The 25,245-nt window shown below is 37.3% G+C and overlaps 1 protein-coding gene across 2 annotated transcripts in view; it reads left to right on the top strand.

Annotated features, from left to right (window-relative positions):
* Nucleotides 1-16,293: 16,293 nt before the first annotated feature.
* The window catches only part of MLO4 (Seven transmembrane MLO family protein), a 48,014-nt gene continuing 39,062 nt past the window's right edge, over nt 16,294-25,245 (top strand). The window contains exons 1-6 of one of the 2 annotated variants that reach the window (XM_077384668.1): nt 16,294-16,983; nt 17,701-17,758; nt 17,843-18,060; nt 18,305-18,421; nt 18,677-18,737; nt 19,755-19,846. In XM_077384668.1, coding sequence (XP_077240783.1) covers nt 16,858-16,983; nt 17,701-17,758; nt 17,843-18,060; nt 18,305-18,421; nt 18,677-18,737; nt 19,755-19,846 — 672 coding nt within the window. In that variant the 5' untranslated portion in view covers nt 16,294-16,857. The remainder of the gene's footprint in view (nt 16,984-17,700; nt 17,759-17,842; nt 18,061-18,304; nt 18,422-18,676; nt 18,738-19,754; nt 19,847-25,245) is intronic. The other variant, XM_077384588.1, reaches the window with a different exon arrangement.

Raw genomic sequence — 25,245 nt, forward strand, 5'->3', positions numbered from 1 at the left:
CGTTTTATCTCATCCATCACAAACTAGGCTAAGCATGAATCAAGCATTAAAAGCATGCATTTGTATTATACATGAAAGCTAAAAATTTGCATTGGAAATCACACTATCCAAATGGCAAAACTAGAAAAAGTGATATACATCAACGTTGTAGGGGACACATCAGGAAAAATTTGATTAGTTATACACTTCTACCGGTTCTCACCAAAAGTAGCTAGAAAACAGCCATCTTTGGGCTGATTTCATATTTCATTTATGCAGTTTTGTTTTGAAAAGTTCCAATTTTGTTTTGAAAAACAGAGAAACCAAAACACTTTTTTAGGAAAAATGCTCAAAACCAAAGTTTCAGAAAATTCATTCAAGGAAACTTTCTGAGTTAACAACTCTAGCTGAATTTGGCCGGAAGTAGCTGGAAAACGGCCATCTCCGATCAAGCCGCAAGCTGGGAATATGGTGTTTTTAGCTGAAATCTTAAAAATGTCATAACGTTTTCATTCCTTGGCCAAATTATAGCCATGATATGTCAAATTGAAGGTCTTGGAGTGCCCTACAACCTTGTATAGTCAATTCTTTTCAGATTTGACCTAAAATTGCAAACAATGGTAAAATAAATCTGGACAGCATGTAATTTTGAGGTTTTTCAAGATATTTCAAAGCCAAAATTCACATCTAAGAAGCATATCTATAAACATTTACATTACATATGTTTCTAGACTTGAATTAATAAATATCAGGCTCAAATTCTAAGCTTAAGATGATAGAAATAAGAAAAATGAAGAAGATTTTCCATTTGAGCCTTTGAAAATGGCTGAAATAGTAAAATCGCTATATTTTTTATTTCTAACCCAATTTTAGCTTAAAATATGTCAAATCGAAGGTCTTGAAAAGCTCTACAACTTTTTTCTAACCGAAATTTAGCAAAAAATTACAAATACAAATTTAGACAGCATGTATTTCAACATGTTCAACATCTTACAAGAGCTTTCAACATCAAAACCCTAGATCTATCATGGATTTCACTAGATATTCACATATTAACACACATATTTTTGAATTCCAAAGCCTAACACATCAGATCTAAATATTTTCAGCAAAATCATCAAAGAATTCATCATTTTAACCTAAAATTTCAGCTAACCATTTTCATGCATATTTAGCCCAGATTTGTCATTTTTAGGATAATTTTTTAGAAAAAAATTAAAATAAACTCCAAATCCACCAACCTTATGTGAGAAATTTCAAATTCTAGTATCTCTTAGATTTTTCTCTTGGATCTCTCCTTGATGCTTCTTACCTCCTTCATTTTCTCTCTAGATCTCCTTCTCTCTCTAGAAAGCTCTCTCTCTAGAATCTTCTCTCTCTATAGAAAGCTCTCTCCCTCCCTCTCTCTAAAATTAGATTAAGAACCCTAATTAGCTCAAATGAGAGCCCAAATGCTCTATTTATAGAGTTTTTCCTTAATTTTTGTCACCCATTAGTTTATAAGATAACCCATTTTCAAAAATTTTGCTTTGGTTTTGGTTGCAAAATGGTGGCAATTTGAAAAAAGTTTAATGAAAAATCAACTAAAAGAAACTTTTTGCCCCTTAAGTTACCTTGGACAAACCCCCTATTCATATATATGTTGTATTTTAACTAAATGATGGGTATTTTCAAATAAAACTTTTCATGGGCGACTTTACAGGGATAATGCACCCCCTCTCTACTATAGTGTAAAAAATGGCTGGCTTACATGATATTTCACTCCCCTTCTGCTACAATATACTACACTGTATTTCAAACTACACTCATTTATTGGGCAAACCTCGACGGATTTCGACGAAAATTTAGAGGGACCTACTTGGGATCATAACCTACTCTAAAATAAAATTTGGAACACTAATTCACTCATTTAATAGAATTTTTATTAAAATAAAGGGGGTTAGGGTTCGATCAAAATGGGTGTCTACAAGTTGTTGGGGGGTATTTTGGTAAAAATATGTACTTTAGTGTATAATCACTAACGTACCCCCCAAATATAGTTGTTGGGGGAGTATTTTTGGTATACAATAAATTACAGAATGTAATTTTCGAAACTACCCCCCTTGCTAGCCTTTTTTCTTACTCTGAAATACATGTATGACAATCCAAGAGGGGGGTGAATTGGTCAATTAGAAATTTTAGGCTTAATTAGGGGAAGATTAAAAATTAATCCATTTAATTAAGCACTAATTAATCTAACCCTTGTTCAAATAGGTATAACAATTAAAGCTAAGGTTTAGACATTCTAATCATGCACATTTACTAACCCTTGTTCAATTAAAAGCACAAATACAAGTTAGGGTTAGAATTTACCAATCACCACACGTGCAAAAGAGAGAGAGAAAAAGCATCCACAAGGCAGAAGATTTATAGTGGTTCGGTCTATCACAAGACCTACTCCACTCTTCCAAGTTTTCCTCCTTGGGATCTTCACTAAAAATGATGAAGCCATACATCCGACGCCTCCATCTCCAAAGGGAACAAACCCTTTCTGCACGAAGCCTTGAGAGATGACATATCCTCTTACATGATTCACCTTTGTTAACGAGCCGAATCGGAGACCCTCGCCATGTCTTCTTGTAGACACCCCCATTTTGCTCTGCCTTAATCAATAAAAAAATTAGTGTTTTTCTATTGGTTTTCCAATGTCTTTCCTTTCCGCGTCCGTCTGTTACATTTTTAAATATTTTGGTCGTTTTCGTCGTGTTTTGCATGTTCCCACTAAGTGATTGAGAAAGGTTGTTCAGAAGAATTCCAAACCAGAGAGAGTTTGGACCCGTTTGGTGGGCCCGCATTGAGCATTTGGATTAAATTTGGATCGAGAAAGTTGGCCCATATAAGAAATATTCAAGTTATCTGTGGAGTTTTTCATGGATGTTAACGATCAAATTTTATAGGAATAAGTGTGCCCAACATGGAGTGGAGTTCACTAAGTTGAAGCAAGCGGACTCGCTTAAAATTTCGATGAATGGATCTCTTGGAAAATTCGGCCAAGGAATAGGCCTAGCATTTGGTTGAAGGATTTAAAATGGAGTGGCCCACTAAATATGTGTGGGGCCCACCCAAAGTGATTCAATCTTATTCTTCGGGGTCCGTATTGAAATCTAACGAAAAAGATTTGTGGGCCACCAATTAAACCATATGAAGTGATTTAAGAGGTGGTGTAACCGATCCACATTGCAGCCTAGCGAATGGATGGCTCGGATCATTACATGGAAAGAATTTGGGGCGCCACCCTATTTTTAGTGTGACCCATCACATGGGCGGTCCGGATTATCCTATGAGAATAATTTTTAGAGAACAGGTTATCTATAGAAGGGCCTCATCCATTTGGATAATTTTGGATCATCTCATGGACGGTCATGATCATATGGAAATAATTTGGGGCACATCCAATTTAAATGATGGGCTATAAGGTAGACGACTTGGATTAGCTTGTGAAAATGGTGTGTATGGAACATTTTAGATCAACCAGTTGAGTGGTCTAGATCAGCCCATGAGAATAGCTTTGGAGTGCAACCTATCTATATTGTGGCCATCACTTGGGCGATTTGGATCCATTAATATCCAATGAATTGAATTTGGAAAACTTCTACATGGGATATAAAATTCTTTCCCTTATAATATCTCATGAGATAAATAGTTGAGGATTTTGGAATCAAAATTTGCTTGCTCTGGAAACATGCTTTTGTGGGAAGGATGTTAGAGTGTGGTATTTGGAAAACCATGAAGAAAAAAAGAAAAGTTTCTTTTTTTAAAGGATGGACCGGCTCTTTCCCTTGAAAAAAAAAAAAGAAAGGTAAGCCAACAGTTAAAAAAAAGGGAGGAGAGCACGGTTTTTTTTGGATTCGGATCTCATCTCCCATCTTCCTCACTCTCTGCAGCTCTCTCAAGACCCTATCTCCCACGATCTGTTTCATCTCCCTCACCTCTCACGACAGCCATCTCTACTCCCCACCGTACCCTATCTCCCATTTCTCCCCACTCCCCACAGCCCTCTCTCTCCCACAGCCCCCTCCATCTCACGTTTTTTTTTTTCTCTAAAAACAGAGCACCATCCCATCTGTCTCGGATAACAGCACCTCCCATCTCAACCTCCTCTCCCTCTAACCTTCCCTCTTTTTTTAAAAAAAATATATATATAAAAAAAAAACGTGAAAGAAAAAAACAGAGCATCGCATGCTCTGTTTTTCTCTTCCACGTTCTCTCATTCTGTTTTTCACGTTTCTCTCTCTCTCTCTTCCTCTCTTTCCCTCCATCTCTTTCTCTCTCTCTCTTCATCTAACCCTCTCAATCTCTCTCTGGGCAGAACTCTCTGCAAAAACAGAAAAAAAATTTGAGCTCTGCGGGTTGAGCATTCTCGGGAGATGAAGAAGAAAATTGTGCTCTTTGAAGAACACTCTCTGGGAAGAAATCGTGCTCCGCTCTCTCTCATTACCACCCTCTTCAACCGAAGATAGTTGAAAAAAAGAAAAAACAAAAAAAACAAGAGAAGAAGAGAACGAGGAGAAAAACAGAGTGTCTCACACTCTCTCTCTCTCTCTCTCTCTCTCTCTCTCTCTCTCTATATATATATATATATATATATATATATATATCCTTCTCTGTATCCCTCTCTGTCTCACTCCATCCCTCTCTCACTCTCTCACTCTCTCGGTCACCCTCCCACTCCCTCTCTGTCATTCTTCCTCGCTCAATCTCTCACTCCCTCCCTCTCTCACTCTCTCATTCTCTAGCAGCCACTCTCATTCTCTCTATCCCTCTCTCTCAAACACTCTCTACTGCTCTCACTATCTCCCTATCAGTCTCTCTCAGCAGCGAGGAAAAAAAAACAAAGAACAAAAGAAAAAAAGAGAGAAAGAAAGCAGCGCGGATCGAGCGTCGGCCGGATTTCAGGATTTCTTCGACTCTCGGATTCGGCGAGGAACTCCATCACAGGTTGGTACACTATTCTCAGATTTTTCCCAGATGATTTGGCATTTTTTATGAATTTTGCATGGGTTTTAGCATTTAATTAAATTAATTCAATATTAAATGTGTGAGCTAAAAATCATGATCTGCATGAGTGTTTCAAATCCGTTTCATCCCAAAATTTAATACGATGTTCTACTTAAATAAGTTAAAATAACTATCGGATCGGATCGGACATTGGATCAACGGTTTTTTAGAATTTGAATGAAGAGTGGTATTTTATTTAAAATATTGGCTGAGTAATTACGAAATTCGAAACAATAGCCATCTCAGGATGATCTATTTTTTGGAATTTTAAATTTTTCTTGTGTTCATCACATCAGAACAAGGTTGGAGGACGTTTTCCGGAATCGTAATTTTCTCGAAAATCGTGTTTTAAAAATAGAAAACTCTTCAAAAATATCTTTTCGACGAAGAAAAATAAAATATATACTGAACGAATTCGAAAATTAATGAACTTTTGTGGGAAAATAATATGATACTTTTAAATTCTACCATAAATTTTTGAGAATTATTAGAATTGGTTTGGTATATTATTTTATGCTTTATTTGAAAATTATCAGATTTTGGGAGAATTTTTACATACATCATATCACAGATAAAATTCCCAAAATATTTATAGTAGTCTTATATTCCATATTGCTAGTTGTTGTAAAATTTTCGAGTGATTTAGATCTTGTTTCATATGGGATGTAGTGTTAATTCATAATCTTGTCTGAAAATTGAAAAATCCGAAACGGATAGTAAATAGTTTCCAAAATTCATAAAACTCTCACTGCATGCTATATTTACTAATATCTTATTTCTGTAGAAATTTCATTGAATTTAGGTTTCTATTTCTAGTAGTTTCTGTGTTATTTGTGCAATCTGGTCAATTAATTGTTAAATCAAAATTAAATATGAGCTTAATGTAAAAATCTGTAAAAATCTTCCAGTAAGCTACATCTCATCATATCTTGCTGCTGTAGAAGTTTCCACTCATTTTGAATTCGTCTGCAACAGTTTCACTTGTAAAATCACTCATATGGTTTAAAATTGATAAAATCTATTAAAATATTGAAATTAATTGAAATTCATCTCAAAATCTCTAAAGAACCTTAAATCTCTGTCACATATTAACTCCTTAATCCATTGAAACAGAAATTTTAGGATTTTTAGATTTTCCTGGAAAAATGGTCAGTGCGTCCATAATCGTATCCCAATTGCAACCGATCTTTGACAATTTGAATATTTAAGCTATAGCATGTTGTTGGCTCCGAGGTTACTGTCAACGGAAATCCTGAGATATGCCAGGCAATAAGATGCTATAACCTAAGTATTAAATTGCGCAAGGAAAGAGCGCACGATTCCCTCCCTTGGATGCTATTCTGGGCCGAAATTGGTGAACCCTAGAGCCATTGGTATTCCTTAAATGTCCAGAAACTGAAAATCCTTGAAATCTAAAATTCATTAACTTCAAGAGCTTGAATCGATTTGTCTCGAGTCTTTCGGAACCATTGGATTATGATTTCCGTCATAAGTACCATTAGAGCCCAATTTAGGAACACTGGTGTCAGGTCGTATCCTAGGTTTTAGGGAGTCTTAGGTTTTAGGGAGTCCTAGAGTTAGGAGTCTAGCTTCATCACGACGCTTGCTATAGATAGCAACCGTGCCATAGGTCTAGTTACACTAGTTACCCAATCTTTCCCTAGGACAAGTCTAGTAAACTAGGATGTAGGCTAACCTGCATTAGTCTAAGGAACAACTTGCATTTAGATAAGAATTATATAGCATCTTAGATGAAATCCTAGGATAATAAAATCCTCAACTTGAATTAAATAACTTCTCTTAAAACTGTTGAAACAGTTAATCCCGTCTAGGTCGGTGTCTTAGTTGAGTTAGGCATGAGTTGCTTAGCTTAGGTGCACCGAACTACGTCGACTCTGATCCCAGTGAGGCTTGGGTACGTAGGCAGCTTGGATGTCTGATGGCATACCAACCGCGAGTCGGCACTACAACAAATTGTGGTATTTTGTATATTAATTTTCTTGTAAATTCTTAATTAAATCACTTAGGATTCCCCATGAAATTAGAATCTTTGGAGAACTTGCACTTAGATTGAATCCAGACAAATTAAGAAATCAAGATACACATTTAGGATTCACATTGAAATTAGATCATAGGATGCATGTCCCGTAGTTCGCACATTAACAGAGAGCTGAATGAGCCATTTAAAATAAATTTAAAAGAGTTAGCTTTTAGAATCGAAGACCGATTATCGGGCAGGAATGGTGCATGTGGTGGATAACTCCCCATACCTTCCATTCTCGTAACCAGGTAGCGAGTCTAGATTTCTGGTTAATTATGGGTCCTAGATCCCACATCTAGGTGGCGACTCTGTCAGTCTCTTTTGTGTGGAATTCGGATTGCCTTAGTGATACCAAGTTCACATAAAAGATGAATTAAAATCAATAATTAAAATGCACACGCCAATCGCGTGGGTACGAGAGACCAAAAGAGTGCGTGGCGGCTCGCGCCCCACCCCCCCTCTCGCGGGATCGGGTCCCACACTTCTCAATTCTTAACGGGCCAAAGAGAAAGCCCTCGTCTTCACCTTTGTTAACGAGCAGAAGAGAAGACCCTCATGAAGAACAAGGATAAAAATAAAAGCTCTCAATACCTCTTAATAGGCAGATTACAACTTTAATAGCTCACAATCACTTCAAGAAAATACAAATATAAAGTCCTGTGGAGTGCCTCTTGACAAGATGTAGAAATACAAGCTCAAAGAGATTTTTGCTTTTGATTTGAAAAGTTTAAGCTCAAAGAAAATGAGATTTGATCTTTCTCAAATGCTCAAAAGCTTGTTTAGATAGGTTTTAATGATGTATATATAGTGTATTTGAAAATATGACCGTTTAGGATAAAATTGTGAATAACTGGCTTGAAAAAGTCAAGCAGAAAATGTCACAACGACTAGTTTGCTAGACCGCGACGGTCGATCGAGCCATCGCGGTCGCCCCGCCCCTATCGGGCGCCCTTTTTATTTTCAAATTTCTTACCGTCGCGGTCGACCGACCCCATGGCGGTCGTCCGGCGAGGTCAACCTGTCCGCTCAAAAACCTATCTGCGGTCGACCGACCCCTGGCGTTCGCCCGCCCAAACCCATGACGGCTTGTTCCTGACTTTCCAGGAACACCTCCGCGGTCGACCTGATCAGCCTAAATTTTGAGAGTCCTGGAATTCCAGGTACCATCCCGCGGTCGCCCGTCCTAGCCCAGTCGACCGGCCCTGTATAAAATTTTATTTTTACTTTAAAAGATAAGGGGCTTTGGGCCTTGGTATTTGGGCTTTAAGTCCAAGGTTTTCAAATACAGTTTTGGGTGTGTTGATGGTTTTCAAAGATGTAAAATGTTAAGTATAAAAACCTTTTGAAAGTGCATTTAAACATAAAATCAAGAGGACTCCACATATATTCTAAAAATAAGAACCTTGAGTCTTCTTGGAATGTCTTGGCTCCTTTGCACTTTTTTGGACTTCTTCTACTTGGGTGAACATCTTGACCTTGTCTTGGCTCTTATGACTTGTCCTCCAATCTTCAATACATGTTGAGGTCAATGATGTGTCACCAATGGCTAGTTCAACTCCAAGATCATTCTTTTTTACACTTGCTTAGGAACTTGTGGAATCTTCATGTTGAGCTCCTTGACTTGATCATCTCCAAATGGTGATGATTCCAATGTAGGTGCAAGCTCTTTGTTCCTTTGCTTCTTAATCCACAAGCCATGTGTTGTGAAGAGTTGTGTAATGGCGATTATGACATGAAATCCCTGTATACAACACAACATCTCAAAGCAACACATCAGTCCATAAATGCTAATCAATTTAGTTTGCTAGCATCAAAACAAGAAGGTAAAGTGAATGATTAGACCCATGGGAACTCTTGGGCTTAGAAACTCTAACGGGGATATTTTGGAAAAAAACACCCAAAAAATGAAATTCAAAAAGGGAATCATAGTCGTGGGCAATGCCGAGCCGCGGGCCGTGGCGTGTTGTGCCAGTTCAGGCCGACGCTCCCGAAATCATAGCACGACACGACCCACGGCTTCGTGCCGTGCCAGCATGGCCCACGCACTGTAGCAATTCATGCCGGGCCGGCACGGCCTATGGCATGCCTTGCCGGGTGGGCCGCAGGCTAGCATAGCCCAATTGCCACCTTGACTATTGCCTGGGACTGACTTGAGTGTCGAAGGGTTCTCTTGGAGTTCCAAAATTCCGGCTGTCCTTAACCTGTGTTTGTTGGGAGCAGGATTCCCCCCTTTTCTTTCTAATGTACGCTAATTAGACAAGGCAAAGGACAGACCCGCTCGTACGCCAGCCAGATTCGAGCCACAACAGATTTTATTTAGAGGCATCTTTGGATTTAGGGAAAGGAAAATTATGTCAAAGAAACTTTTCTTGGAAACTTTTTTATATTTTTTTTATTTTCTAGATTTTTTGTTTTCTATAGTTTGGTGTACATGAATTAGCTTCTTATCCCTCTCCCTCCATCGCATAAATCTCTTTTAGTTTTCACTCTTTCACATAAATATCTATCTCACACATGAAATCTCTCTTAAATCTCCTTCTCATGAAAATATGTCTCATCTTCCAATTTTTTATATCTCTAACACGAAAATTTGTCTCATCCCCTTCTCTCTAAAATCTCTCACAAGAATATGTCTCATCGTCCTCTTTCTAAAAGCTCTTTAAGATCTCTCGTCTCTTGCGACACCTCTCTCACAAAGATTGCCTCACGCACGAAAATCTCTCCGTTTTTCTCTCTATAGAATGTCCTCATAAATACACCCCTCCTAAAATATCCATCATTTTTTTCTCTCTTTGAATTAGTTTGATTGCAGTTAGTTACCTCCATAGTTAGCAAAACGAGATTTGGAAAAAATGAGACGAGAAATATTCAAGCTTAATACAGTATTGGTTCAAAAAAAATGTTGTAAAAAGGGTCAAATAAATAAAAAAACATGAGAAAATGTGGTTAATACATTTAGAAATTTTCCATTTACAAAATATAGAGAGGGTAAAATTGGAATGCTGGCCAATAATGTGTTTAATATGTTTAAAACTCATTTGAAACATGTTTTAAATGTTTTCCTTAAAACATAGAGTTTTATCATGTAAAATTTTCAAACATAGTATTAAAAGGCAAACCACAAAACACATTTTTTCTGGAAAAAAATGCCATTTAAAACGAAGTTTGGCTAACTATGTTTACCTCAAAGAGAAGTGGTGAATTAAATATTAAATTAGTCAACATAGAGGAGACAAGCCATGTACTCTCTTCGTAGTTAACTCGTACAGAAGTGGCAGGTAGAGTTTGGTTGTCAACCTTTTAAAGTAGTGGTAGGAGGTCATTACAATTATAGAGGAATGAGAGAAAGAAAGGCATCAATCCCAAGATTCTAAAAAGGGCGGCCCAGTGCACGAGACTCCCGCCATTGCAGGGTCTGGGGAGGGCTAGATGTACGCAACCTTACCCTTACTTTGCAGAGAAGCTGTTTCCGTGACTCGAACCCATGACATCAATCCCAAGATTCTATTAGCAAAAAACAAGTTTTGCATGAATTTTGTTAGTAGTTTATTGGTATGCCAAGTAAGCACAAAAAAGGAGATAAGAAAGAGAGAAACCGAGTAGTCTTCTGGTTTTGAAACCAAGCAAAGTTTGTGTTCGCGTGGCAGTTGTTGCTGCTCGAATCCGGCTGTGTGCTCGAAGGGGTCTCTTGATCTAGTAGCGTCGTTGGGCGATGTGGGACCCGATCCCCCGAGAGGGGTGGGACGCGAGCCGCCACGCTCTCTCTTGGTCTCTCGTACCCACGCGAATGGCGTGTGCTTTTTATTATTTATTTTAATTACCCAACCAAGCAGGCAACAACCAAGCCATAGGGTGCAAACAAACGTGCAACCTAGTACCCATAAGGGCAGGGGTAAGCCGCCGAGGCTAGCAAGGTGTGATTTAATTCATCTTTTCCGTGAACTTGGGATCACTAAGGCAATCCGAATTCCACACAAAAGAGAGTGACAGAGTCGCCACCTAGATGAGAGATCTAGGACCCATAATTGACCAGAAATCTAAACTCGTTACCTGGTTACGAGAATGGAAGGTATCGGGAGTTACCACCATATGCACCATTCCTGCCCGATAATCAGTCTTCAATTCCAAAAGTTAACTCTTTCGAATTTCTTTTAAATGGCTCATTTAACTCTATATTAATGTGCGAACTATGTGACATGCATCCTAAGATCTAATTTCAATGTAATTCCTAAATGTGTATCTTGATTTTCTTAATTTGTTTGAATTCAATCTAAGTGAAAGTTCTCCTAAACTTCTAATTTCATGGAAAGTCCTAAGTGATTTAATTACTTTTAATTTAATGATTAATGTACAAAACCCCACTTATGTGTAGAGCCGACTCGTGATTGGTATGCCATCAAGCATCCAAGCTGCCTACGTACCCAAGCCTCACTGGGATCAGAGTCGACGTAGTTCGGTGCACCTAAGCTAAGCTACTTACGCCTAACTCATCTAGGACACCGATTTAGACTAGATTGACTGTTTCAACAGTTTTAAAAGAAGTTATTTAATTCAAGTTGAAGATTTTATTATCCTAGGACTTCATCTAAGATGCTATATGATCCTATCTAAGTGCAAGTTGTCCCTTAGACTAATGCAGGTTAACCTACGTTCCGAAAGACATGAGGTAAATTGATTCAAGTTGTTGAAGTTAATAATTTTCAGATTTCAAGGATTTTCGGTTCCTAAACATCTAAGGAATACCAAAGGCTCTATGGTTCGCAAGCTTCAGCCTTGAATTGCATCCATGGAAGGGAATCGTGCGCTCTTCCCTTGCCCAATTTAATACTTAAGTTATAGTACCTTATTGCCTGGCATATTTCTTATGATTTCCGTGGACAGTAGACCTTGGAGCCAATAACATGCTATAATTTAAATACTCAAATTGTCAATGATCAATTGCAATTGGGATACGATTATGGATGCGATCTCGGCATCTAAATTATCCTAGCATGGCCATTTTACAAGGGAAATCTAAGACTCTTAAGATTTCTGTTTTAGCAGCTTAAGGAATGAATACGTGACAGAAATTTAAGGTTCAATGGAAGTTTTCATAATGATTTTGGTTAATTTCAATTTTTAATAGATTTTATCAATTTTAGATCACATGAATGATTTTACAAATGAACTCATTGCAAATAAATTCAAAATAAATTGAAATTTCTACAGTAACAAGATAAGAATGAATATAGCTTACTGGAAAACATTCATAGATTTTTATATTAAGTTGCTATTAATTTATGATTTTTCAAAATCCAAATCAGATTATGGATTAACACAGTAACCTATATCATATCACTTTTAAATTACTCCAAACTTTTACAAAATAAATATATAGATGATTAAAGCTTACTGAAAAAATTGCATGAATTATCATTAAAATTAGATATCAATGTCCGATTTTTCAAAATTCAAATCAGATTATAGATTAACACAGTAACCTATAGCATATCAATTTCATATCAACTTAAACTCTTACAGTATAAAGATAATCATGAGATTAGACTACTTTATGACTTTCATGAATTTTTATGATGATTTGATGGCCATTTAAATTCACACAAAAATCAAATAAAACCAAAGAATTACTTAAAAAGCAAACCTAATGGTATCCTAAAATCAAATGAAAAATTCCAGTAGATATATAATAGATTATAGAATTTATTGTCAAAACTTTAAAATTTAAAACTTAAATCTCCTCCATAAAATTGGTTTTTAAATATAAGAGATCAATTTGTTTCATAGGCGTTAAAACCCGTTTATTAAAATAAATTGTAAAACCTTATCAAATCTTTGCAAAATTAGTTGAGAATATTTATCTAACATTCCAGTAACCAAAGTTACTGGTTTGTAAAGAAATTTTTTGAAAATATATTAATTTAATAAGAAAAAGAATTATGACACGTAAAACGGGGAAGCGATTAGAAAACAGTAAAAACCATATTTTTTTTGAAATATTTTTCAATGGAAATTTCCATTTATTATTAGGCTTTAATTCTGAAAAGTTTCATCAATTTTTAAAACGATTTGGTATTTATTAAAAATAGCCAAAATTTAAAATAATTAATAATCCGATTAAACAAACTCCAAAAAATATGAAAATTTTTGGGTGATCTAAAAACCTTGTAAAACTACTGTAAACAAACTCTCACTAAATTTTAACATGATTTGATATACTTTTGGCTCCATTCATCAAGAAATAACCCTTTTCGGGGTTATTCTTTGAAAAATAGAATGAAAAATAAAATGGCCGAACCACGGTTGGAAATTAAGTTTCCAGTAGTATTTTATTTTATAGAAATTCCAAAAAATATCATTATTTAAATAAACCCACGTTTTTTAACACTTGCTTTGATAATCCGATTGAAATTCATATTGAATAAAAAACGAAAGAAAATCATTATTAAATGGAGGAAGTTTAATTATTTGGTGAAATTTTGAATTTTGAAAACTTGTAATCTATATTATAACATACTGAAATTTCTATGAAAAAATCATTGATTTGATATACCAAAAGTAAAACCCTAGCATGCTTTTCTACTTTTGATATTACAAAGATAAAGATCCTACCGTTGATCGCGCTCCTTGTCTCTAGGGTGCGTAGATCCGAGGTATACGCTTTGTCGCACCCTTTTATATGATGAAGAAGACCCAAAGAACACCCCAAAGATCCTTGATCTGTGATTTGTTGAAGAAGAAAAAGGAATTCAAGAATTTCTTTTGTGAAGAACACTTGAGATATATGAACACACTTCAAGAGAGAAAATAAATTTTTTTTTCTTGGGAGGAGAGAGAAAATGGACGAATTTGGATTTTTTTCCTCCTTTTTTTTGGATTGGATTGTTTGCTTTGATTTTTATACAAAAAAAGTTAGGGTTAAGAGAGAAATAGTAATTTCCAATGTGAGAGCTCCCTTTTTGGCTTGTTTCTAATTTTCCCTTCTTGCTTTCTTTCTTTCTTGTTTCCAAATTGGATTTGATTCAAATCTTAATTTCTTGTCAATCAAGACATGTTATTCTCATTCCACATTGCTTCTTTGGAAGAAAACTTTTTTAAGCAATCATTCATCTCTTCCTTCTTTCCTTCTTTTCATTTTTTATTCTTTTTATTTTTCTTTTAACAAATATGATGTCACCATTGTGACATCATCAAGGTTGGGTGCTCAACTCATGTGGGTCAACCATGTGGGCCGCCCACCATGGTGGTTGACCCATATGGGTGAACCCACATGAGCTCCATCTTTGCGGGCTTTAGCCCAATGGGCCATTTCACACGGGTTTCGGGTTTTTCCGTAAAAAATCAATAAAATCTTTCTAAATTCAACATTCTATATATGGACCCAACCCATTTGACATTTATGGTGCATCCCTCACACATGATCGGACCATCCTTTTTGGGAAATAACTTTTCGGACCAAAATGCCCCTACTTAACTGTTAGACATCCAAATGCGACCAAAATACCCTCAGATTGGTCCACCCCTAAAGGGAAAAATTAAAAATGGAAAGTCTTTGTGGTCAAACTTCAAAAATAGAAACTTTTAAAATTGGGTCCTTTCGGTGAGCAATATTAAACAGAATCATTTGGTATCCCCTGAAAATACCCAAAATGCCCTCAACACTTAGAATTTCCAAATTAAGCGAAACTCCTGAGAAATTCTAAATTTAGCAGGTTTTCCAAAATTCAGGAAATCATTCATAATCTCTCAGACATATTTCAGAGATCAAAAGAAATACACAAGAAAAGACCAAATTACCCCGAGGTACTAGAATTTGGCGAGACTAGGAAAAATTCTGAGAAATTCTAAAAATAGCAGCTTTTTCAAAATTTGTAAAATCACTCAAGATTTCTCAAATATAACTCGGGGGTCAAATGAGACACATCGAGAATGAACAAAATACCCCTGCAGTGCAAAATAGGCAAAAATGAGGGAAACCCTGAAAATTCTAAAAATAACAGGTTTTTTCATTTGCTTGGAAGCTTGAACTTTCATCTTCCAGAGGCCAAAGGAACCCCCTAGAGACCTTCAGGATCACGAATCAACTTCAAAACTCTCATAATGAAATGAAATCTACCCTAAAATGCATGGATGCCTAATCTAATGCTGAATACGAATTCAAAACTTGATCATACTACCGAATCTTTTGCTTTTTAATGCGTTGGAAAATGGGGGTGTCTACAGGCGATCTTCAAGCAAAAGAGGTTAGGAATGCCCGAAGTCGGAATTCCGCTGAAACCCTTCGACACTCAAGTCATTTGAGGCAACATATGGAGCTAAGCGTGATGAAAGTGTTGCTCTGAATGATAGGCTTCACGTACTTGGGTGGTAGCATTCGAACCCTTTGCTTGAAATGTGTGGGTTTCTCTTTTACAAGCAGAGGTTCCGTGACTTGGGGGCTATAGTATATGACGCCATGGTGATCACTGGCATTAGTTAATGCGTGTATCGGTGCCGCTGGCTAGTCCAGTCATTGCACTGAAAGACATGATTGGCAATGGGACGTTGCATGGTTGTATGATGATTGGTATTGATGTTGCACTGTCCAAGGGACTTCATGGCGGTGGCCGATTGGTTGAAGGGGTGGCGCATGACCTCCGAATTCCATGTTGACCGGAGATGCGTGTTGGACAGAGATGCATCATTCGTCTCGGACTGGCTCACTCTGCCATGTGGCGGCAATTGTTCGGGGTTTTTGTGGGTCTGCGGCCACCTGTCAGAATGTGGTTGATACCCGGTTTTACCCCCAACACCAACTAAAACCCCCCCACAAAACCTGGAATAAAACTTGGCTTCATATCCGTTTGGAGGAAGGACCCCTTGCTAATAGTGTAATAGCAAGGGGTGTGGAAATATCAAGTCCTTTTGAAAATAAAAAGTAGCCATGGATTTGATATTTCCACACCCCCTTGCTACTAGAGGGAACTGGAGTAACTTCCACCAAACTGTTACGAAGCCAAGTTTTGTTCCAAAACCAGGAATATAGCGCCACCAAACAGACTTTGAACCTATGTATTCCCAGCTCAGTTTTCAGCATATAAAAAAAAAATTCATCACATGGCAAAGTGCTGTTATGATTATCTTAAAATAACCTTATTAAAATAATCTTATAAAAAATAATCGTAATTACAAATGACCGATTTTGGTGGTCAAAGGATTAGAAAATGCCCTTCATTTAGAAAGAAATCTGAAAGGGCAAACATGGCGGGACTCCTTGGTTGATCGTCCAACACCATCACTTTCTCTTTTCTTCTCATTCACTTGTACTCGCAAAACAAGATTAATTGGAGCAGAATACGGATACCAAAAAAAAAAGGATTTGCTGTTGGAAGGCCTCACGAGATATGCATTGCTTCCACCCACCTTGTATAAGAAAGCTCTCCTTTTTTGCATTAAACTCATAGAGATATTTGTTGTGAAAGATTTATCTCTAGACTATTTAAATAATGTGGGAAACTCCCATTTGTCGGATTTTGAGTCGTTTGCATGTGCTGATTTTGAAATCCAAGAAGGAGACAAAAATCGGAGGAACTTCGATGCATTTCTACATGGGTTTGTTTAGATGGTTAAAAAAAAGGAACAAAGAGTATAAAATATGTTTTATTTTTCTCTATTATGGGTCTGTTTCTTTGCTTCTCCATTAGCTCTTTCTGTTGATTCTACCTGGCTTTTTTATCTGTATAATGGGTTTTGGGTTTCGAGAATCCATAAATTCTAAATTAGGGAGAATGTTGGTCTGAAATTTTATGGGTTTAATGTAAGAAATGGAGATGAATTTGGGTGAACAGAGATCCCTGGCCGAGACTCCAACATGGTCTGTTGCTACAGTGACCACAGTGATGGTTGCTGTTTGTTTCGTGGTTGAAAGATCAATATATCGATTTGGGAAGGTAATGTGGTGTTCCTCGCCATTGACTGATTTATCTGTTCTCAAGGTTTTAAATTTCGGTTTCGTTCTCGAATCCAAATAAGATTCTTTACCACTAATTCTTGGTTTTGTTATTTGTCCTTTTTTTAGAAATGTCTTAGAGAAATCCCATTTCTTCTTTTTTTTTTCTCCCTGCGAGGGTCGATTTTTGTCAGGGTTTTTGCCTAAATGCCTTAGTTTTTTTAATCTGAAAAGTTGCATGTTTCGCATATTTTGACCCGAAACATTATGGGCCGATATGCGGATTTTAGAATCCTGGTTTTAGTTTGAAAACAATGTAAATGAGGGTTCATGATCAGGCTGCTGTATGCTGTCTGACAGTATTTCTTGGATTTTAAGTAAGAAGTCCAGGTTTTAGAAATCTCTCCCGCATCCTGAGATTTTGAAAACCTGGAAATATGGGATGATCTGCTAAGCTCTTGCTGACGGAAAGAAGGGCGAGAAATCAGAAAACGACGGCTGGTCCACTTCTTCTCTTGTCTCTCTTCTATAATCTCTTGTCTCTCATCTACAATTTTGAGTAAATCCTGGATTCTAAAATCCGTGTATCCAAACGGCCCCGAATGAAATCCCTAAATTTCGGGAGGAATCTTGTATTTTTCCGAAACCAAGTGGATTTCGTTTTGATAGCAGCCGGAATCGAAATATTAGCACCTGTTTATTGTTGCGTACTTTGCAGTGGTTGAAGATGACGAGGAGGAAGGCTCTTCTGGCTTCTCTTGAGAAGATGAAGGAAGGTGAGGTTATGATGTTAGTCTTCAAGTGCTTAAATGAGCGGTTTGAGATTTTGCTGATATGGAATTGGTTTTCTGTTGGTGAAGAGCTTATGTTGTTGGGGCTTATATCTTTGATGTTGGGTCAATGGGCGAGACGGATCTCTCAGATTTGTGTCAAATCATCTCTTTTCAGTAGCCGTTTCTATCCTTGTGTGGAGGGCGATTTTGCAGTTACTGGTATCTCAGGTACTGGTCTGTACCCTTTGAATCAGACTGGTTATCCTCAAAGACAGACAAATATGTCTCCCCACCTATGTAATGAGGTAACCTTCTATCTGGATTGGATAATTGGATTTTTCTTCATGTTTAGGCCCTGTTCGTTTAAGATTATGGCAACTGATTGTGAGTGCCAAACCTATTATTGGACTCAAAATTGCGTTTAAATTTGAGTCCAATAATCAGTTTAGCACTCACAATTGGTTGTCATAATCTGAAACGAACATGGCCTTGATCATGTTAGAGGTGATTGGAATTGTGGTAGATAAGCTGAACTGCTTTGCTTTGTAGGGTCACCAACCATTTGTTTCATTCGAGAGTCTTCAGCAGCTTCACCGTTTCTTATTTCTCCTTGCAATCACTCATGTGTTGTACAGTTGCATCACGGTTGTTCTGTCTATGGTCAAGGTGCATTCTCCGTCCACATTTGGGCCCTGTTCGTTTGAGATTGTGACAACCGATTGTGAGCCTTCCAACCTATTATTGGACTCGAAATTAATGTAATGTTTAGTCCAATAATCGGTTGGGGGGCTCACAATCGGTTGACACAATCTCAACCAAACAGGGCATAGGCATTTCTAGAGCTTAGCTACTTTGTAGAAGGCTTCAAAGTCAGTCATCTTCTTGAACATATAGTTGAGTTTCTGTTTCCTCTTTGTGCAGATCTACAGTTGGAGGAAATGGGAAAACCAAGGAAACCCAACAACAAGTGAAGGGTTGCATGGTGAGTGATAGTATTAAGAGAATTATATTATCTGTATTTGTAGAGGATGATCTTGCACTGAAGAGATTCAATAGCTTATTCCAAGTCATGGGTATTTTACTCTGTTGAGCTCTAAATTAGTTGCTGTATAGGGTATTAGGGTTTGGGCAAGAGTATTTTACTCTGTTGAGCACTAAATGAGTTGCTGTGTAGGGTATTAGGGTTTGGGTCAAGACTTCTTTCTTATCCTGACTAGATGGCTTTCATCCATTTTGATGAACGCATGTTATGTTGAACTTACAAATTAAATTTCTCTACGGTCATTGTCATTAGCATTATCTTATAGTGGTTTTTTTTTTTTTTTTTTTTTTAATTATGAAGCGGTCTAGCTCTGATTGGTGAAATCTACTTGTAGTACTTAGGTGCTTTTCTTCATCTAGCAGCTATATTTCCTTGTCAGAGTCATCTTCGCTTGTGAGCACTGGGAAGATGTACCTCCTGTGGGCTGCATTTCCCTTATAGGCTTCTTCTCATGTTTTCTCTGAGTATCTCAGCCAAGGAGGTTTTTTTCTGTATTTTATTTCTATGTTTGTCTAATTAATATAACTGATTGTCATTTGACTGATTTGATTAATTATTATCTTCAGTTGATATAAGTTCAAGTCAATTAGTTGGTTGTGAGGCTTTTTACATGTTTCTAGCATGTGCCTTTCGCTAGTGTACTCATATACAACTTTTGATTCTAATTTCCATCCTTTGCTTCTTTTTGTAATATCATTGATGGAGATGTGATTCTGGGAGTAGCAAACGTGGGAAAAACTAAGATTTAATATAAAACCTGATAAGTGTGCAAGTAAAGAGATCTGCAATGCATTTTATGCTCCAACTTATATCAAATACAGTTCAATATATTTTATAAGATATCTACTATACTTCTTGAAGACTTAGGAAGCCATTGTAAATATGTGAAGCGGCATTCTATGTAGCTGTAGTGCAACATGTCTGCTGAATATTCTTAATTTTGTTTGTTCTTTGTAGCAAGGAGGAACGCGTTCATGATGCGACAGTCCACCTTTGTTTTTCACCATGCATCTCATCCATGGAGCAAGAGCAAAATTCTCATTTGGATGGTGATATTTCATGCTTCTGAAATTGCATTTTTTCAACTCATTGTAGAGGCAAGGTTTTAAATGTCGGTTCGGCCACCCCTGAAACTGAAATATTTCGGTTTCAGTGGGCTGAAATCATTTAAAATTTTGACAAAAATTTCATTTTTTAAAAAAATTCCCACCGAAATGTATAAAATTTCGGTGGAAATTTCAGCCATTTCGGTGGAATTTCAGTAATTTCAGTGGAAGTCTTTAAATTTCAGTGGAAATCTTTAACATTTCAGTAGAAATTTTGTAAATAAGGATGAAAAATGAACTTTAAGGGAAATCATGTAAAAATCCGATTCAATGTACTTTCGGTTTCGGACCGAAACGGAAATATTTCGGCCAAAATTTCGGATTTTGGTTGAAAATTAAAACTGTGTAGAGGCTATTGAATCTGCCTGCTCCACTACTGTTGAGTCAGAGCCTCTATTCTGTATTAAAAAATATTAGATATATAGAAATATAGAATAGGAGTCGTTGAAGAAAGTAAGAAGATATACTGTACATTTCCTAATACATAGTTCTAATTGGTTAAATTGCTTTCTCATTTAATTTTTAAGATATGAGTTGTTTAAATACTTTGATAAGTTTGTAGTTCTGTCTAGTGCTGTTCTTTTTATTATTTTTTTTCAAATTAGCTATGAGGAATCTGTATTCTCTGATGTCTTGAACATAATTAGTGTTATAAATAAATTGATTGTCTTTCTTGTAAGTTGTACATATTTTGAACTTAGGATGTTGAAGTTTAGCTGATAAAATATTAGATGATAACAGAGCATATAGTTCCTTGAGATTTTATTGTTTTCATCAGTGATCATGTGGGCATGGTGATAAATCTGGCATGAATAGCAGCAATTGGTGTATATTATACTCTCTCTATATATATGTGTCTGTGTGTGTGCATGCCATTGGCTGAGCCATTGATCTCTACACCAATGGATTGATTAAAAGTAAACTCCTGGCAAGGTGCTGGAGTGCCCTATCAGGCAAGGCATGTACCTTATGATAATTTTCTTTTTTCCCATTGTAGAAAGATAAGAAATAGTAAGAATTGTCTTTAATGAAGTACTTCTGACATGGGTGGGCTCCACTTGCACACATTTTGCTATATCAGCATAGCCTAGATACACTACACATATATGCATGCACTAGCCAGCAATGACGAATTTTTGTCTTTATATCGAAAATTAACAGTTTTAACGTAAGATTTGTTAAGAGACAGGGTTGTTATGTAGTTTTTATATTATTCATGAGATTAGGATGAGGCCCATCATAATGGGTTAGAACCTTAGTTATAAATTCCGTTCCGGTCGCCGTTCCGTTTTGGCTACCGGAACGGAACGTTCCGGTGTTTCGGCCGTTTCGTTCGACGTTCCAGTTGAAACTTTCCGTTCCGGTCGAAAAAAATAGTTAAAAATATGAACAAAATCCAAAAAAATTAGAAATTGTTAGAAAAATATAAGAAACACTTAAATGAACTAAAAGACATCTTTATTACTTAAAAAACAAAGTTTAATACAACTAAGACATAAAAAAGTAGAACATAAAATAACAAAAGCCAAATACATAGTGCCAACCACATCTCATATCATCTCTAAATCTAAATCAAATTTGTGGTGAATCTGGTTGAGGATCATCATACTCAACCGGCTGGTAGCCCTCATCATCGCCATCACCACCACCTCTTGGAGGAGTGTCCTCAAGGTTTGCATCCTCGTCCTCGTCGTCGGCCGCTTCAACTCTAGAAGGCGCTTCAATATTTTCCCATCCAATGTCGTCTGATGTCAGAATGACATCTTTATCTTCCGCAACCCAATCCATCATAACATCTAGGTGATCTATACTCAGTGGGTCGCTAGTGGTAGAAGATCTTCTGTTTAAGTCCCTGAAAAGAATGTCTAACATAAATTAGTAAGTAATACTTAAAATTTAAAGGCACGTGGTAAAATATGAGAAAATTAATTCCAATTCAATTAAGTAGCATACTTTTCTAGAAACTTGAGGTTGTAATGGACAAATACCAAGTCATTCAACCTCTGGTGCTCCAACCTGTTTCTTTTTGCCTAGTGGATGTGTTCGAAAGTGCTCCAGTTCCTTTCACATCCAGTAGCACTACAGGTTTGGCTAAGAATTCTGACGGCGAAACTCTGTAAGTCCGGGACGTCATTTCCAAACTGGTTCCACCATGCAACTGTAAAGTAAACAATAATAGTTATGTATTTACTTGTGGAAATTTTAAATAAAATATACTTAATTAAATGAACAAACCAATATTCTTGGTCCCAATCTGCCTCGTTTGCGGATTGCCATCTTCATTGCAAAAATGCCCGTGGACTCCCAATAGTTCTCAATCTGACTGGTGATGGTGTCCTACGTAACTTCATCAGGTACTAGTCGATTAATACATTCAATCAAACCTCGGGTGACTTCATGATGCTTGGAGAATGTAGGACTGAAAAAGAGAGCAGGGTTAAGAAAGTATCCCGCTGCATGAAGAGGACTGTGAAGCTGTTTGTCCCATCGTTGGTCAATAATCCTCCAGATGGGAGCATAATCTGACTTCTTGTTCTTTAGCCTAGCCTTGATGTTTACTTTGGCCATATCCATGGCCTCATATATGTAACCCATTGCTGGTTTGTCTTGCCGGTCTACCAAACGTAGCACCCTCACCAATGGCTCGCTGATGGTTAGAATATGCTTGTAGTTGTCCCAAAATTGTTTATCCAACGCTGTACTCACGATCTCTTCACTCAATCCATGTCGAATATACCTACTAGCAGCATACTCATCAGACACGAACATCTGTTGTAGGGCTTTCCTATGAAGCACCAGACTTTGTATACTAATGAAATTGGTAGCAAATTTAGTCCACGTAGGACGACACAAGTCCCTCCCACCCGTGAATTTCTGTCTCATCAAGTTCAATAGAGCTGCGTGGTTGTAGATAAACCTCGTAATCTTCCGAGCCCTATCAATTGTGCTTCCTATGAGAGGAAACACATCTGGTTTGCCCAAGTGCTTGAAAATCAGGTCTAAACAATGGGCTGCACACGGAGTCCAAAAGAATGTGGCATATTTGATTTCTAACTTCTTCCCAGCAGCTTTATAACTTGGCTCACTATCAGTTATAAACTGCACCACATTTTCCGGACCTACCTCCAAAACAATCTCATCAAAAATTGCAAACAATGCCGCAACATTCTTCACTACGCCAGATGCATTAACATATTTAAGGAAAACTACTCCTTTAGGACAGTACACCGAAAAGTTAATTAAGGCACGTTGTTTGGTGTCTGTCCATCCATCGGCCATAATGCTACAACCACTTGGTTTCCTAACTTCCCCCAAGTAGTTGTTTATATCTTCTACAGTTTTCTTCAATATCCCCCCCCCCCCCCCCGAAAAATCATGAAAAGAAGGCGCCTTATAACCTAAGCCTACTGCATTTATGGCATCAAACATTGGCTGCCAATATGGTGAATTAGCAACATTGAAAGGCAGGTTGGCATCATAGCAAAGCATGCCAACTGCCATATTTGCCCGATCAAGTGTTTCTTTTGTTGCCAAAGCACTCTTAATGCTTGGCTGGGATCCAGGAGTTGTTCGTGATGCAAAGAAATCTCTTAACCCCCCTACAAGACCCTTCTTTTTCCTCTTTGCCCCACTCGGTTCTACAACAACTGCTTTCCCCTTATTCCTAGGCTGAGGTGGTGCCACCGGTTCGTCGTCCTCATCCCCCTCCCCCTCCTCCACATCTTCTTCTTCTGGTGCGGCATAAAAACTACCCACCTCTGCCCTTGATACACTTTTCCTAGTCTTTTCTTTTCTCATTTCGCCTAACATTTATACCATTCTCCATTCTACATCGGCATTGACTTTTTTACATGCCGCTACATCGCCAGGAACACCCGCTAGATGTTCTTTAAACCGGATTATACCTCCACCCTTTATGTGTTTTTCACAAAAAGGTGCATTTAACACAGATTTTTGACCCGGAATTACTAGGCCATAAGCCCATGCCCGGTCATCCGATCTAGCGGGTGCGGAACCAATAGATGAGGCTCCTCAAGAAGAACTCATATTTTAAGTTGAAATTGAGAGAAAGAGAATAAGGAATGAAAGGAAATTAAATCAAATAAAGCTTTAACTTTCTTTACGCCTTTTGGATGAGAGAAAAAGTTGAAAAAGCCTTAGGTTGTAGAAGAGAAGCCCTTGTCTTTAGTATAGTAGAGCTTGTTGTTGTAGGAGATAAAAAAAGCCTTTGATCTTCTTGAGCTTGTAGTGGAATTGGTTGGAATTGGAATAATAAAAGCCTTTGAGATGATCTTTGTAGTTGTAGGAGAAGTAGATGTAGTTGTATGTAGTGTAGTGTTGGAGATAAAAGAGTTGTAGTTGTAGCAGAAGATTTGAAGAGGAAATGAGTTGTGAAAAAACAATGGTTAGAGGGCTATTTATAGCTTTTGGGGTGAAAAATGACGCAAAATGCCCTCCCAAAATCTATAAAACGGTCATAAAATGAGGGTAAAAGTGTAAAAAACAGTCCCCAACAGCTATAATGGCATTTCTGTAATTTTTGGGATTTTTATTTATTTTTTTCAATTTTTTTGCAAAAGGACGAAAAATGCCCTCCTAACAACTATAAAATGGTCACAAAATGAGGGCAAATGTGTAAAATACACTCCCCAACAGCCATAAATGAATTTATGTAATTTTTTTGATTTTTCTTTATTTTGTTTCTATTTTTTTTGGAAAAAGACGAAGAATGCCCTCCCAATAACTATAAAACGAGGGCAAATCTGTAAAATACACTCCCCAACGGCCTTAATAGCATTTTAGTAAATTTTTTGAATTTTTTCCGCCTTTCCAGACCATTCCGGCCGGAACAGGGAATTCGGCGGAATTCTGGCCGGAACGGAAAATATGCCCATTCTGTTCCGGAATCCGGTCATGAAGCGGAATTCCGGTCTGGAACCGGAATTCTGGTCTGTTCCTGCCGGAACGGAATGGAATTAATAACTAAGGTTAGAACCCATAAGCAATTTTATGCGACTCGTAGGGTTAGACAGCATAACCCACAAACTCCGCCTTCTCCATTTTCTTCTTCCCTACCTTCTCCTTCTATTCTTTCTTTCCTATTCTCTACCTCTAGCTCTACAACTTGGGTGGTGTCCTCATAGTTTTCTTTTCTCTCTCTCACATTAACATTTCGATCCTAGCACATTTGAGTTATGGGCCCTCCACACTTTATTACACTTTCTTATACTTAATTATACTGTACTTCTTTATTGACTTTACTGTTCCAGGCATGTGCGACAACGGATGTGACTAGGTATTCAATGTGATTAAGCCATTATTGATGGCTTTGTACTTCTTTG

Source organism: Tasmannia lanceolata, unplaced genomic scaffold (genome assembly GCF_043159265.1).
Source record: "Tasmannia lanceolata isolate RefF3 unplaced genomic scaffold, GAP_Taslan_0.1 ptg000002l, whole genome shotgun sequence".
NCBI lineage: Eukaryota > Viridiplantae > Streptophyta > Magnoliopsida > Canellales > Winteraceae > Tasmannia > Tasmannia lanceolata.